The 15,574-nt window shown below is 41.3% G+C and overlaps 2 protein-coding genes across 3 annotated transcripts in view; one reads left to right on the top strand and one right to left on the bottom strand.

Annotated features, from left to right (window-relative positions):
- The window catches only part of galt (galactose-1-phosphate uridylyltransferase), a 22,176-nt gene extending 12,363 nt beyond the window's left edge, over positions 1-9,813 (bottom strand). Inside the window, exons 1-6 of one of the 2 annotated variants that reach the window (XM_084034778.1) lie at positions 9,706-9,813; positions 8,872-9,041; positions 8,696-8,771; positions 8,380-8,428; positions 5,083-5,212; positions 4,624-4,680 (exon numbers count right to left, since the gene is read on the bottom strand). In XM_084034778.1, coding sequence (XP_083890904.1) covers positions 4,624-4,680; positions 5,083-5,212; positions 8,380-8,428; positions 8,696-8,771; positions 8,872-9,041; positions 9,706-9,742 — 519 coding nt within the window. In that variant the 5' untranslated portion in view covers positions 9,743-9,813. Of the gene's footprint in view, positions 1-4,623; positions 4,681-5,082; positions 5,213-8,379; positions 8,429-8,695; positions 8,772-8,871; positions 9,072-9,705 lie in introns of both variants that reach the window. The other variant, XM_084034777.1, reaches the window with a different exon arrangement.
- A 305-nt stretch (positions 9,814-10,118) lies between these two features.
- Positions 10,119-14,107, top strand: sigmar1 (sigma non-opioid intracellular receptor 1). The gene is made up of 5 exons (XM_084035732.1): positions 10,119-10,381; positions 10,526-10,577; positions 11,861-12,009; positions 12,156-12,248; positions 12,380-14,107. The coding sequence occupies exons 1-5, from the start codon at positions 10,237-10,239 to the stop codon at positions 12,607-12,609; spliced, it is 669 nt and encodes a 222-aa protein (XP_083891858.1). The 5' UTR covers positions 10,119-10,236; the 3' UTR covers positions 12,610-14,107.
- Positions 14,108-15,574: the final 1,467 nt, after the last annotated feature.

The following is a 15,574-nucleotide window of genomic DNA, read 5'->3' as shown; positions in this document are numbered from 1 at the left end:
CCCTTGCCCTAATTCCAATACGACCTCATTACGTTCTAATAGTGTAATTCATCAATACTATTCAATCTGGGGAAGTTTCACAGGTGCAGACATTTCTGGGTTTCAGTTTTTCCCATTCAGGCTTTTTAGATTGATAAATGAGTTCTCCACCGCAGACACTGGCTTTCATTTATTTCAATACAGTGTGAAAATCAACGTGCAGACACTAAAACGTAATTGAGATAGGTACTTCATCACAGCGAACAGCGAGGCTCCATGCACAGGCCCTGCAAACATATTTCTCACTGAGAGTGTTGCTGCTCGAACAAGAACACAAGAAGGCAAGATAGGAACGGCTGTGGTTATTATTTCACGATACGTTTTCTATTTTTATTCGTTTGGCTAAGTTGGGGGAAAAAGTGTCACATAGGTGTGATTCAGCAACATTTTCATCCAACTTTGATGACAGTTGCTGAGTTGTCTGCTGTGTTGCCATGGCATCGTCAATCAAATCTGACGGAACCAGATGAGCTAAGTTTTTAAAAGTTCTCTCTTAATCAATAATAGATAAGGGTATTAAACAGTATAGAGAGGAATGTTGTAAGGCTTCATTAAAATAAAATTGAATGTAGATCCATATTGAAAATAGTCTAAGATGAGATTTAATATTGTTTTATGACCCACGTCTGCCACTGTGACACCTGCTCCGTCTCCCTCTGTTTCCTCTACAGCCTCACAACCGTTCTGTTTCTCCCCTGATTTTTCAGGAATTTGTCAAATCCCACTAAATGCCCTCAGAGTTTCCCATCCTTTGCAAGAACCTGATTCTGTTCCCCCATGAATCCCCAGCATACATACCAGCCACTTCCCCTCAACCGGATCATTTTACATGATACGTCTCACTTGCTGGGTCCGTCCAGCCGTTCCCTTCTCTGCCAGTCAGGCTGTTGCCCCGCTCCTGTGTTGTTGCCTTAAATCACTCACTCGTGTCACGACTCGTTGCTTCTGTCTGTGACGTGTTGGCACATGCTAACTGCCCACCCATTGTCAGGGTGGGTGTAGTGCCATTAACTAATTCTGCCCGTGTGTCTGCATTCAGGTAGAATCTGCTCCCACAGCATGTCATGGTATTGTTGTGTGGAAATGGAGAGTGTGGAAATATTAAAATGTGGAAATAGTGAGAAGTAATTTGTTGTTAACAAGCTAAAACCAAAGATTTTATAAGAAACTGAATGTGTCAGAGCATTCTTCCCATAGTGTGCCCATAGAGACAGAAACTGACCCAATTAGCTTCCTGATTGGGATTAATAGCGGCTGTAAACCGCCCCCTAAAAAAGGGCTCCAGGTTTAAAGCAGTACACCCAGACAAATACGTCGTTGAGACTTCCCTCTCATCAGCCACCAACTGGCATTCAGTGCCAGACGACATTCACTCCAAATGAGATGCTGCTATTTGCTGTGATTTGAAGACGGTAAACAAGCCTGGAGAAACTGACAGTTTGACGCTCGAAAAACAGATGAGACGCTGTCAGTCATTTTGTCCGTGGGAGAACGCTCATCTGGGTTACAGCTTTAGTTCAGAATCAATCACGCTTTGGAGGAAAACACTTCAAGGCTGCGGAATTAGCTCCGTAATGTACTTTTACTGCATTCCAGAAAGCTTTTTATGGATAACAGCGAACATCACGGCAGACGCTGGGATTATTTATGTTTGTGCTGTATGGTATTCTAATGGCTCTGAAAGCAGGGGAGAAGTGCCAAATGGCTTGTGACTACCGACTCACTGCTGCGTGATAAATCAGGACCTGAGATAACGGTTGCTGGGTTTGGAACGGGAGATATTTTCATACGGGTTTGTTATAATTAGCATCCGAGCTAATGGACGCTAGTATGTGCAGGAATGCAAAACTAAATATACATATTCATGGCGTGATGAGGGTGACTTTCATCAGAATATTGATTAGTTGAGCTGCACTGAGTAGCTAAGCAGTGTGTGTGTTAACAATGGAAAGTGGTCTTTCTTCTGGTTTGGTTTCTTTTCAATGTAAACTGCTTTCAGGGAGGTATTGTTGCTCTTAGACAGCTTTACGGCTTGTTAAAATGTTACTGAACTTAACATATTTGTGAGGTTTTTCCCAATTATGCAATTCCATCGCATAAACATAATCAGAGGTATTTGTTGCTGCTTTTAGAGAGCCGCTTCAGACTGCATTCCTCCATATTTTCACCCAGAGTGCATTGCAGGAATCCTCCTTCGACTTCATGTAAATGCGAAACACGTCCTGATGATCAAGGAGCTTTGTCATTTCTTTTGAATTCGTGTCCTGCTGGCCTTGACTCTATGTAGATGTATCGTCCTGGGTTTGGATGAATAATACTTAATAAAGCAAATGCAATGAAAAATGATCTCAAAGAAAGCAGGGAATAATTAATGTTTGTTGGCTTATTTTTGCTCTCAGAAAGAACACAATTACTGCATTTGTAGCAGGACTCAGTTTAGCGTGATGGTAATATTAATGGCTTTTGAATATTGGCTGCACCGTGTTTTATATCTTTGATCATAGAAAGGCCAGACGTGGATGATGTGTCAACACTCTGCATGCCTCAATGTATGTATTCTAGCGTGTGCATACATCCTGCACCTGCGTGGCTCTATTTGGTCACCTGTTTTTGTGTACATGGATCTCTCATCTACCCAGCAGCGGATTGTTGATTCTCAGAGAAAAGTAAAGATAATAATAATTATAATAACACAAGAGCATGGCAACGTATGCACTCTATTCCCAGAGAGACACAACTTGCTCTTCAAGAGCGAAATACATCCTCAGGGAGTAAATATGAACTCAGTAATCTGCTCCTGAGAGGCAAATGTTTGCCAAAACACAAAATTCATACAGCCTGGATTAATCAGGTGGAAAAAAAAATACCATTACTATTCCATGAGCATATGTTTTTACTTCCACCATACACATGGAAATGCATACAGCTCTGTTCCTCTGAGACCAAAGTTATCAACAATGCCTGCAGATCATGATTAACATTTTCTCTTCATTAGTCTTCAAAGTTTAAGATCTATGCTTCCTGCGTTCTGGCCTGGAGGGGTTTTCTGGTTGCGCATGCACACATTTACTCTTTTCTTGGACTTTGATATCTTAAAAAGGAGGTCTGGACTGCAGGATAAAGTAACCAAAAAGAAACCAAACTGATACAACTTTTGAAAAGCTCCATCAAAGCCTGGATCCAGGTTTCATTTCGTTTCTGAACCCAACTGGACTTTTTTTTTAAGCAACTTACCTTCCTAGTGATAAAATCCCATTATTCTGAGGTCACGTACTGCCCTCTGCTGTTAACTTGTATATTACAGTCTTAGAAAACATCACAGTACTTTGTTTCTCTATGGAGTCAAATAAACCTGAGGACTTGAAATGTCATTGATCAACCAGAGAGCAGTGAATGGATCATAAAGAACGCTGAAAGCAGTAGTGCAACATTTTAGGAATGAGGTATTATTATTATTATTATTATTATTATTATTATGATTAACTTACAGGAACATTGCGTAATCAGTAGTCCACCTTTTCTCTCTCTCTCTCACTTTATTATCTCAGACCAAACTAATTGTATTATTTTCATTGCTTTAATCTCTGTTGTTTTTGAAAGGCTGAATGTCAACAAACAGTGTCAATGTGGTAAAAAGAGAAAACCTGTTTTCTCTCCCACATGCACCTGTATTAGCGGTCAAAGTTTACAGTTCTACCTTGACATAACGCTTCCCCTCAGAGCAGCTGGAACTCCATCTCATGCATATTTGGCAGGGGGAAGACAGGACCCCTCACTGGGAGAGTGAATGAAGCCATGAAACAACGTTTCTCAGGGCTACAAATCCATGGACTTCCAGGGACTTGTGTAGTACGCTCAGGCTGAAGAACGGGGGTTCTCATTTCTGACGGGTCCGGCTTCCAGTTTTCTATACTGTCTGGATAGCTGACATATTATTTTGACCACAGTGACATTGTATTGCTGTTTAGAAACCAACATATCACTCTGTCTACAATAACCATCCTTCTCTTTTTGTCATTCTCCCTCCTGATTGTGCTGTTGGCTGTGAAGTGACAGTTTGACGAGAAATACTTTCTGAGTTGTTTTTTTCTGAATTACCTCACCGAATAGGTAAACAGAAAAAAAAAAATCAGAAAAGGCACAAATAACAGAAGCGCACACACATTGCTGATTTCTGAATAAAGAGTCACATAAAAGCTTCTATGTTGAATGACTTATTTCCCAGAAATGTATGAACACATTTCTGGTGTTTATCGTAGGATTGTAGGTTAGTTAGTCGAGGACGGCCCTATAAAACCAGTGAGCCCTTATTAACACACGCACACTTCACCTGAATCTGATAAACCTGCATCTTAGACCGTGACACGGATTTGTGCGTATGTGATCAGAAGTATTTGTTATTTCATGGTAGTGCTCCTCCTCTGAAAGTAGTGGTAATGAAAGAAGTTGGCTGGTGTATGAGTGTTTGAGTATGCATGTATTCCTGAACTTGATGTGCTTACTTCAAGGACATTTCTTTTATTTATGTAGTTGTGCAAATGCGGAAGTCAAAAGAAAAAAACCTTGTGTTTGTGCATCGCCTACCTGACAGTGAGGATGTGGATTCGAACAGCCCATCATAGCTCCTTTATTCTCAAAGATCTGAAACCAGAAAATATGAGGAAAAAAATGATCTAGGCTTTAAATTACCTTTTCGTGCAACAAAACTAAGGCGAATCCAAAGGAGGAACAGAAGAAGGGAGACCCTTGTTGATGCAGGCAACTCAAACAGGAGGGACCTGTGAACGGTGCTGTCCTTGGTGCTGATATTTAGCATTTCATACTGTTTCAGTTCGCCTGCAGCAAGATATGTATTTGTCCGTTTTGTGAGAGTTTTAAAAAGACAATTGACAATTCAAAAGACGTCTGCATCCACAAGTATTTATTTAAATTCAGGAAGGAATTTAGATTTTTCAGTGACAATATCGTGACCAACATTAACCACCATCCAGGGTAACAGACTGGGGCTGGTTCAGAAATGCAGAACAGGAGTTATTTCTATACCTGAACCCAAGGGTAAATGGCGCCTAGCTCTTCAACAAGCTCTGCCCACTTGTCAATCACTGTGACAACCTCTTGTTTTTTCATGAGAGGGAGGGTGACGTCTGACCAGGGATGGAAACACATGACCTTACTGGATAAAGAGAGATTAAAAAGAGACAGAGAGGATGTGGAAGTGTTAGATAGTGGAAAGTAATCATCCTCCATCCCCCCAAGAAGAACACATGTCACCTGCAGTGTTCTGAAACCTGAAGAGTGTGCTATTACTTTTAAATGTCTTTAAAAGATGTAAGACGTTGGGGGTTCAGTGCTTTGCTCAGGGGCACCTTGAAAGTAGCGTCTAGACTATACGTCTCTCACTGCACCAGGTGTTAAACCAGTGAAGAAAATCGATTCAAAAAAGTTAATTCTTCACCTCTCAGTCAGTCTTTGTTCTGTCTGCCTCTGTATTTCTTCTTTGTGTGCTCATTATTTATTATGATGTTTTTGTTGTGGTTAATAAGTGTTGATGCTGCTGTCTTGCCTGTTTTTTTCCTTTCTTGCTCTGCTGTGTTTAGGACTGAACTGGTTATTAACAGTGGAGGTGATTCAGGGGAAATTATCGCTCTGCACTTTCCCAGAGAGCAGTTGTCAAAACAGCCACACATTTTCTTTGACGTCTTTTTCTATAATCTGTTGGAGCTCTTATTGGTGTTTCACTTAGCAAGTCTGTCAACTTGCAGTTATTTCAATTATGTAATTTCCGTTGCTTGTGTTACGAGGGGCACTTATGATAGACAAATAGTACTTTTAAGGAGAAAAAAACTCTATCTGACATTTTTCACATTAATTGGCGGATGATAAGAGACAAGCGTGACTGGGATTGATTGTTGATTTGAGAACATGTTACACAGCCGGGGTCAGAGCTTTAGTCATGATATCCTCCGTGACATATGAACATGTAAAAGTGAGCATGGCTTCAGGGTGATCATATGTGTTTGTGTAGAGTTTAGAAGTGTGTGTATTGTAGTCCACACCCTCGTGTATATGTTTGCTTTGAGCCTTACCTGTGTTACCGGGGGAAACCAGCGTGACTGGATTTGGAAAAAATGAAATTTCTATCAACAGACAGGCTCCTCTAAGAGGCCGAGCAGCGCCCGATCAATAATTGAACATGACTTTGGTGTTTATGCTCTGAGCAAAACTGAATTGTGGTATTTATGAATTGTTCATGAGAATCATAGGAGCTACAAGCACTCCATATCCTATGTGTATGTGTGTATTTACAGTCACTACACATTAACAGTCTAGTGACTAAACAGGACAACTAAGAGTCTTCAGCAAGCAACCTTTTTTTATTTCTAGCCCTGCTTTATATGTTGTATCACTGTGGGTTGAATAATAATAATAATAATAATAATAACACAGAGTATGTATCTATTCATTTGTTTCAGGTTTTAAATAAAATACCAGGAAATTATATGAATTTGGTGCAATTGACAGGCAGTTCTTGATTTCCAGTTCCCTTGAAATAACTACATAAAAACAAGACATTCATTTCAACCCAAGTACATTTTCAGTTGTCCTGTTTATTTACAGAGCACTTTTCATACTCACTACTTGCTTTACAGTTAAAATACTAAATTATGAAATCATATCCATGAAACGTCCTAAGAAATTGCATTACAGCTTCTTTTGAGGAAATTACAAGGACACTATTAGGCCTGTGAAATAAATTGTTAACAAATATCTTGCGACAGGATTTCAGATCATTCTGCTGCAGGAATGTATGAGTGTGAAGGAGTGATACAATAACAGATTACAAATGTTCTCACCTCTTCCCTCAGCCCATCTCTCTTTTGTCTCCAATGACCCAAATCCCCAAAATCCCTTTTCCCATTTTGTTTTTCCCTCTAATTGGCTCTCTGAATGTAGCTGCAGGGCAAAACGCACGACTCCCCTTTCTTTGAAATGGCCACCAGACTGTGTAGACGGAGCGGACCACAAACAAGAAAAACTGTACCAGAACAAGAATGTATACTGTATACAACCACTGCATCATGAAAAGAATAAAGAAACCCACACAGACTGAATCTGCGAGGGAGAAAAATACCCTGAAATGTACCAATAAATAAAAAAGACAGCACAACACGTCAATCAGGGCTCTTTCTCTGCCTCATTACTCTATGAGTGCATGTGGCAAAAGAATAACTGAGGGCCTCTACAGCTGCACACAACACATGGGATTTAAACAAGTCGGCTTCTCAACCAGTGCAGTGTTTGATTGAATCTATTATTCAGTTGTTGTGTAACTGCTGTCAGCCAGAATCACCGAATGTATTCCCAAAATGTGAGATTGTTCAGCAAAGTTTTTAAGTATCATAGCCAGATCCGAGCGACCCTTCCTCTGATATGAAGTGTGAAGGAGTTGTATACGTGTTTGATGCACAGTGAGAGTATGTGAGGCGAAGCTTGAAGAGAAGGACGACTTTATTAGCAAAAATATTGTGCAACTTAGCTTTCTGTGGATGTCGTAATGATACAATATTGTATTCAGTGTACTAACAAAGGATTGCTTCTCTTGTTAGGGTTCACAGATCATATACAGCGACTATAACGGAATAAATCCACCAGTTGATGCTGATTGATCAGAGCGCTGGTTCAAACCTTTTCATGACTGAATACAACGTATTTGACCAAAGGAAAAGCTCTTATCACCAACACTCATAACATTTAAGCATGTAGTTCCTCTAGAGTGAGAAAACATCCCCATCTGGTGGTGACAGAGCAGATTACACACATCATAATAAATCTATGGGCGGTATGGATTTGGTTCAAGATGTCCTGAAAACAAGTGGCATGCAGTGTGTTGATTAACACAATTACCTTCTCCTAATAGCTAATTACACCGCTGACGATCACAACAACGAATGAAAGTCATCTCAGCATGACGACTCCGATTGCACTCATCAGTTCAGATTTAATTAGTCATACATTTGAATCCATCAAAAAGGACCTTGATTGAGATGCATCCTTGATTAAATTCTCACCACATGCTAATTTAGATTATGTATGTGTTTAATATTCATCTCATTGGAACATTGTGCTTTTCAGTTTCTTGTTAAAGGACCAATCTAGAAATGATGCCATTCGATGTAACATCTTCAGTCCATTGGCATGTGCCAATTAATAACATAACAAACAGAGTTTATCCATCCAGATGAGGATGTGTTGTTTTTATACTTTGGGCATGCTTCTAAAACATTCATAAGACATTGATTATTCCTCCCTTATATGTGTGACATGAAGCGTTCTTCTTACCAGACGCCCCGGGCAGCTCTGGACTGGAACAACGGATCCTGATCTGAACCTGAAGAACAAATGTAAGTAGTTTCAAAATATTATAGTTTATTACAATAACTTATCAAACTTCCACCAATAATTTGCTGTACAAGTTTAAGAACAGTGATCCACTTGCACCCATTAGCCCCAATTGTGCCATTAATTTACCAAAAATATATGTATATTGTACCTAAGATGTAGAAGAAAAGAACATTCTATCGGTGTATACTGTCTTTTTTACGAGCAAAAGAACTATAGCAAAGTAGAATTGGAAAACAAAACAAGAAAAACTGACCGGGATCTGGTGCATCTGGCTGAAGAGCAGGGAAGTCATTTTCAAACAGAAAAGTGCTGTCATAGTCTGGATTTACCTGGAGAGAAATAGACACGGAGATATCACAGAACGGGAAAGAAAACACGTATAATACTTTGTAGCTGAATGTATCGAGATATAAATGAAGTTGTCCCTACCTCTCCATTTGCACGCGTGTTCCCCGGACAGAGTGGGTTGCTGGGGTCACATCTGGGTACCTGCTCCTCGGGAGGTTTTTCTACCTGACCTGCCCAGGGTCTCTTCATGCGGTGGGCCGACACCAGCACCCAGGTGTCCCGCAGAGGGTTGTAACGCAGGTGCTGGTGCTCTGAAGGACACATAGAGAAAGACTGATTATCTCAAGAGGAAACAAAAGGTGAGTGACAGTGGAATCTTAACATGGGCATGAGGTCAACTGATCTTCACTTCATTGTATCCTTTCATGTGTTAGCAACTAGAGGAAATGGTCAAGCAATCAGTCCTTTTTTGAACTAATACATCATTTGGTCTATACAATGTCAAAAATGCCTAGTTATTACACATAAGCAACACATGATTAAGGTGTATTTATGTGGAGTAGTGATGACTCTATGGTTGCAACTCGCAGCAGTAAAAGCAGCAGGAACTCAAGTCACGAGACCACGCAGCTGTAAAGCAACAGTGAATATGGCCGAACTCCAATGAAAAATGTGTTCATTTAATGAAAGTATGGTGGGGGGAAAGACATAGATATAGAATACATCTATAAAGACATTGTAAACATGACCTATATGAATACATTCCGCTTGCACATAATTCACATGATTGATGTTCAACATTGCAAACGTGATGCACTTCGGAACAGTATTGATACGCGGTCAGCTGACACCATGTTTACGTTTAGTAGGCGACGGTCACGTGAAAACAGCAGATTTTAAATGGAGCGCAGATGTAAACTAGAAGCACGCAGCTACCTGCATATTAGACTTTACTCTCTCGCGACTTCGGCTCACCTTTCGGGTCGAAACCGACTTCTGTTTTGACGCTCATGTCGGTCTGCTGTTGGAGAACTGTCAAATCGCCGAACCGCCGACTCCTTCTGACAACTCGTCTGCCGACTTCCTGTTTCCGACAAGCGGGGTGGGGGGTGGGGCGGGGGGGGGTGGGGGGGTGCTGTTTGGAACAAAACCTCTAAAAAGCCACAAAATAAGAGCTTGAACTATCAAATAATAACAACATTAAAATTACATGATTTCATTCCAAGCAAGCACTTGAATTCATTTTTTATTTATAACACATTTCATATGCATATGAAAACATAATTAAAAACCTACCAAAAGAGGGTTTCTTTAACTATGCTGGCAACCCTGACTGACTCGTCCTCTGATTGGCGGAGAAGCCACGTCCCGCCCCAAGCCGACCAGGAAGAAGCAGGTTTTCTGGGACTCCACTCCTCCTCTCCCGATGGCGTGTCTGGAGCGACCTGTCGTCCTCCGTGTACACGTGTAGCGGTCCGCTGGTGTCTCCGTCGTTTCGTCTTCGCCATGTCTGTCATCAAAACGGGTTTAAAGCTGTTCCTGTACGCCGCGGTCACCGTGCTGGCCGTGCTGCTGCTGCGGCACTGGATGGCCACCAAGCAGTACGTCTTCAACAAGGACGACGTCGCCAAACTGGCCAAACAGTACGCGGGTGAGTGAGTTTGGTAGGAGTTGTGTATCTAAAACAAGATATCAGCCTGCGCTTCATTCAAATGCAGTTTAAAGTGATAAAAGTGGAATGTGAACTAGGCCAAGTAGTCCTCCTCGCTGAGACCGTCACCGTCTCTGTTCTCAGGGCAGGACCATGAGCAGGCCTTCTCCAAAGTGGTGGTGGAGCTCAGAAAGAGGTAAACACTCCAGGTTACTGATATATCTCTAGACATCTACTGGCATGTAAGCACGTATAGCTGCATTTAATACACATCACCGAGATTGACCCACATTTAGTCACTCAGCGCTCATAGTTTCAGCGTTGGACTCATTCATTATGTGTTTAAATCCACACTGTGTTACTCTGGCGTGCAGCTAGGGCTGCATCTAATGCATGTTAGGATAATATAGTGAGCATTAATTAGTGCTGGGCGGTATGACCAAACATTTATATCACGGTATTTTTCAAAATGATATCGGTTTCACGGTATTTGACGGTATTTTTTTTTTCAAGCACGACTGGGTGTTAATCTCATTTTCTAATAATTTAGAGAATAATTACTGCAGTAAATTGGCTTGGAATGACATATTTTACTGTCATGAGGAGTGAATATTGTAGAAAAACATTAATGTCCACACTAGTATTAATGATGTGGAGGAATCAGAATGCATGACTGTTGCAGTCAAAATACAGAACCCTTTATTGTTCTGTAAGTTTTGCAACTTGAAAAAACAACTTTTGTAAACCAACTGGCTACACAATGTAAACTATACGTCTCCTGTAACTGCAAAACGAAGACTTCTTTATCCACTGAACATAAATTAAGGCAACATCCATAAATAATATTGAAACAAATAAATAGAAAAAATAAGTAGTTCCACCGTTTGCTTTTCTTGTCGTAGGCAGTCCCCCTAGCAAACGACATTTGACTCGTCTTTTCTCCCGCGGTGCCAACTGCGGCTACAACTTTAGCCCAACAGCATTTGCAGAATATTGTTGTTTGTTGTTCGACGTCGGATTTTTTAAAGCTGAAGAATTTCCAAACAACAGACACGGCTCCTCTTTTCGGCACACGTTCTTCTGTTTCATTGCTTGCTCGTTCTGAACTTTCGGCGAAAGTTTCGGCGGAAAAAAAATTGATAAACACGGCGAAACTTTCGCCGTGTTTATCCATTTTTTCACCGCATCGTACGCTCAACACAGGCTGTGCTCTCACATGCTGCTTGTTTGGTGCAGCTGCTAAACAGCCCCCTCTCAAACAATGTCCGGCGGCACGACGTTCCGCCGCTCTGCGTTCGCAACGTTCATACGCTACACACTCACCGGTATTGGGGTATATGAAAGATTCATATCATAAAAAAAACAAAACACCGGTATTCGGTATGAACCGGTATACCGCCCAGCACTAGTATTAATCACTCTGGTGTGACTAGATGAGTTTTTGTATATAAACCAGCTAACAAAGTGTAACTGAACTAGGTATCCTGGACACATCCTGCCAGACGAGGACCTGCAGTGGGTGTTTGTGAACGCTGGAGGTTGGATGGGCTCCATGTGTCTACTCCACGCCTCGCTCACAGAGTACGTGCTGCTGTTTGGTACTGCGGTGGACACGGGAGGACACTCAGGTGAGGAGCAGTTCCTCTGTTAGCCATGGGAAGAGATCTGTTTCCACGGTGAATTTGTCATGGACATACTGAAGGGTTTCCAAAAGAGAAGAATAATCAAAATAAAATGATTTATATGACGCTAATTTGAGTGATATGTTTGTTAGGTCGTTACTGGGCTGAGATTTCTGACACCATCATATCTGGCACCTTCAGGCAGTGGAAGGAGGGCACAACCAAGAGTGAAATATACTACCCTGGTAATACCATTACACATTTAAATCAACAATTCTATGTTTTTATATGTTTCCGTCAATCCAAAAGGAGTGGTGTAAACGTCCTGTTCTTTGTTTCCTTTCCCATACTACCAAATCTGTTTTTTTCTCTACAGGTGACACCATCCTACACAGTGTAGGTGAGGCCACGTCGGTCCAGTGGAGCACGGGGACTTGGATGGTGGAGTACGGCCGAGGTTTCATCCCCTCCACGCTGGGATTTGCTCTGGCAGACACCCTGTTCAGCACCCAGGACTTCCTCACAATGTTCTACACCGTGCGTGTCTATGTCAAGGGAATGCTCCTGGAGGCTGGTACACTACTAACAGAGGCCGGAGTTTTCTGAGGCGAGGCTTGGACGCCTGCACGGGGATGGGCACATCAAAGGTTCGCCTTGTCATCACACCATTTTACCCCTGGCCACTAACATTTAGCATGGAGAAGAATCTGTGCTAGATCATCGACAAACATTGTTCCCTGGACTTGTAGACAATCCACATTTGAATTACCACAGTAATATATCCAAATTCTTGCACCTTGTAAAGGCTATCCAAAATAAAGTGCTCGAGTTCCTCTATCTCGACCTTATGACATCAAACTGCATCAACAACAGACTTCCACTCGGCATCTTACGGTACCCATCAGCTTTCCTCTGAGAGCTCAAACTGCCGACGTGGTCAGTAAGCTGTTTGCTTGTTTTTAAAGATCTGACTTAAAGAATGGAGCCCCAAAATGCTTTTTCATGAGCAGTTGGGCAAATATTAGATTCCTTTTCTGGGAATTATAGGATATTTGCAACCAGGCTTATGGGTATTAACCTTCTGGCAACATATCACTTTCAAAAAAATGTGAAAAACATTTGGGGACCAATTGATCACTTATAAAACAAATATGCAATGCTTAGTTTTCCTCTTAAAACCAACAAAAAAAATATATAATGCAAAGCCAAAGCCACCTATTTTCCTAGTAAATACCCATTTCATATTTATATGCACGTGGATTCTCAGTAAATTAGGGTTTTATGAAGATCTGAACTTCAAGTCAATCACAGAAAACAACGTCAAGAAGCATGCGTGCCCTTAAAATGTTTTCCCAGTTCTTCATTCACAATGGATGACCTGTTTAAAGTATATATTTTGAGAAAAAAGCTGAAAACCTAAGTGAACGTGGTCGAGGGAACTGCCTTGATGACGTGAGTGCAATGTCCCAGTCAGTCACAATCAGATTCACACGGCTTCTAATGATTACAGATACTTTGTCCCGGTGTATGCTTGACTTTTTCAGAGTTCCTTTGCAACAGATTGCTGTTTTCTCACCATGTAACTGAGAGCAGAGATACACTTGAATAATGTTGTGCTCTGACCAAGTCAGACTACTTGTCCTCAGCCTCCGTTCGTTGCCTGGAACTTTGCACTAGCCCAACGGGGCATGAACAACATGGTATCTACGGGCCTCGTCCTCTGCAACTCCACACTGTTGTGTAATGCTGAGAAGGGAAAAAGGCAGAAACAGTAATAATTATTAACTTTAGTGTACAAGCAATTCACTGCTGCTGAGTCCACTTCCTCCCAGTTCGTACCTTCTCAGATGAAACCGCCTTATCTCCAGACTGTTGCCTGAAGCCATCGAGGACCATAAAGGGTTTCATTGGGAGTCTAATTATACTGCATAACCTCCCAAACTGGAGTTATTTGGTTTATATACAGCAGTGACATTAGCAGTGTGTTCTCACGGATGGATGGTCAAACATTATCACTGTACCTTAAATGCTGATGTGCAATTTACTGTGAGGTAAAGATAAAAAACTGACATTGCCGGAATAAATAAATGTTTTTAAAGGAAAATGATACAAGGCTGGTTTATTAACACATGCACATTAATTCAAGATCATTCTCAAGGCACTTGTCTGTACTAAGTTATCCATCAGAGGTGCCTTTTGTCCTGCAAAACAAACTAAAATCAGGGGTAATATTTGGTGATAAATACAAACTGAGTGAAATCCCAAAACTGACCTTCTATACGCCAGAGAGTTAATAGAAATGGTGATGAGGTTATGGCGCATGGATAGGTAGGAGGGATGCCACGTGAATAGATGGTGTTATTCAATAAAACAGGCGAGCAGAATAGAAGATAGACACATCAGTCCTCATCTCCGTCTGTAAATGTCAAGAGGATGCAGACAACCTGATTTGTTGTCATATCTATGAGAAAGGTCTGGGTGATGATGATAGAAGCATGCGGATGTCATGCGGGTGTCGTGTGTGTGTGTGTGTGTGTGTGTGTGTGTGTGTGTGTGTGTGTGTGTGTGTGTGTGTGTGTGTGTGTGTGTGTGTGTGTGTGTGTGTGTGTGTGTGTGTGAAGTGAGAATGTGAATGTGCATGCCGTTCCACACATCATGTTACACATGCATACTTCTGCCTGTGTGTGGGTGTTTAGGCTGTATATCCACCCTTCCTCTCAGTCCATCCATCTGTGTATGTGTGCGTTACCATATTGTCCCAGATATAGATTTAATGTCAGCCTAACAGACTATCCTGACCCCACTGCCCTCCTTCTGCCCTTTTAAAGGAGATGTATTCAGAATCGAAGCGAGGCGACCGGTGCTGAAATACCAGCGTGCCCAGGCGGCGGCCGCAACTTAACGGGATGGATGACGACCGCTTTGACTAATCGCTTGGTGTCTTCGAGGCCGTTGGGGCTGTGCAAATAGATGTCCTTTAGGGGTGAACACACGCACAAACACACACGGAAGGATGCAAACAACATAAAATAAGACAAAACTAGATTCACAGCCACACTAGCAGAAAGCCAGTCAGTGCATAAAGGGTCACACACACACATCCCTCTGCAATTAGGCTTGCATAAATAGGTGTCCTTTAGAATGTATTAATTTCAGATAAAGGAAACAAATAGAACCCCTGAGCCTTTATTATTACATTCATTCAATTGACTCACAGCAAAGCTCTTCCCTGCTCTCTAATGGACATATTGAGTATTACATCACTTGATATTGCATAGAAATATGCTTGTACAGCATATGACCTCTAAGTGAGGCTGATGATTAGTGTAACAACAGAAGGTAATATCTGTGAGAAAAGGGAACTACACTTGAATCATAACAACACGTCGTCAACAACAACAACAACAACAGTATGTATGTAATATTATACTGCGGAGAAAACCTTTGTGATTTGGTGGGAAATTACAATATATTCCGATAAGTTATTGTAAAATATTTTTAATTTATTAAGTTGTAAAAACAATTTTAATTATTGGTCTCATTGTGGGTTTTCTGAGTGAAAGTGTTTTTA

Source organism: Eutrigla gurnardus, assembly GCF_963514095.1.
Source record: "Eutrigla gurnardus genome assembly, chromosome: 19".
In the NCBI taxonomy this organism is placed as follows: domain Eukaryota; kingdom Metazoa; phylum Chordata; class Actinopteri; order Perciformes; family Triglidae; genus Eutrigla; species Eutrigla gurnardus.
This window is presented reverse-complemented; position numbering and strand designations above follow the sequence as displayed.

Bases quoted from the DNA above. Each gene is read 5' to 3' on its own strand.
- sigmar1 (XM_084035732.1), top strand. From the start codon at position 10,237: ATGTCTGTCATCAAAACGGGTTTAAAGCTGTTCCTGTACGCCGCGGTC. The intron at 12,010-12,155 runs GTGAGGAGCAGT...TATGTTTGTTAG, and splicing joins GGACACGGGAGGACACTCAG to GTCGTTACTGGGCTGAGATT. The intron at 12,249-12,379 runs GTAATACCATTA...TTTTCTCTACAG, and splicing joins GAGTGAAATATACTACCCTG to GTGACACCATCCTACACAGT.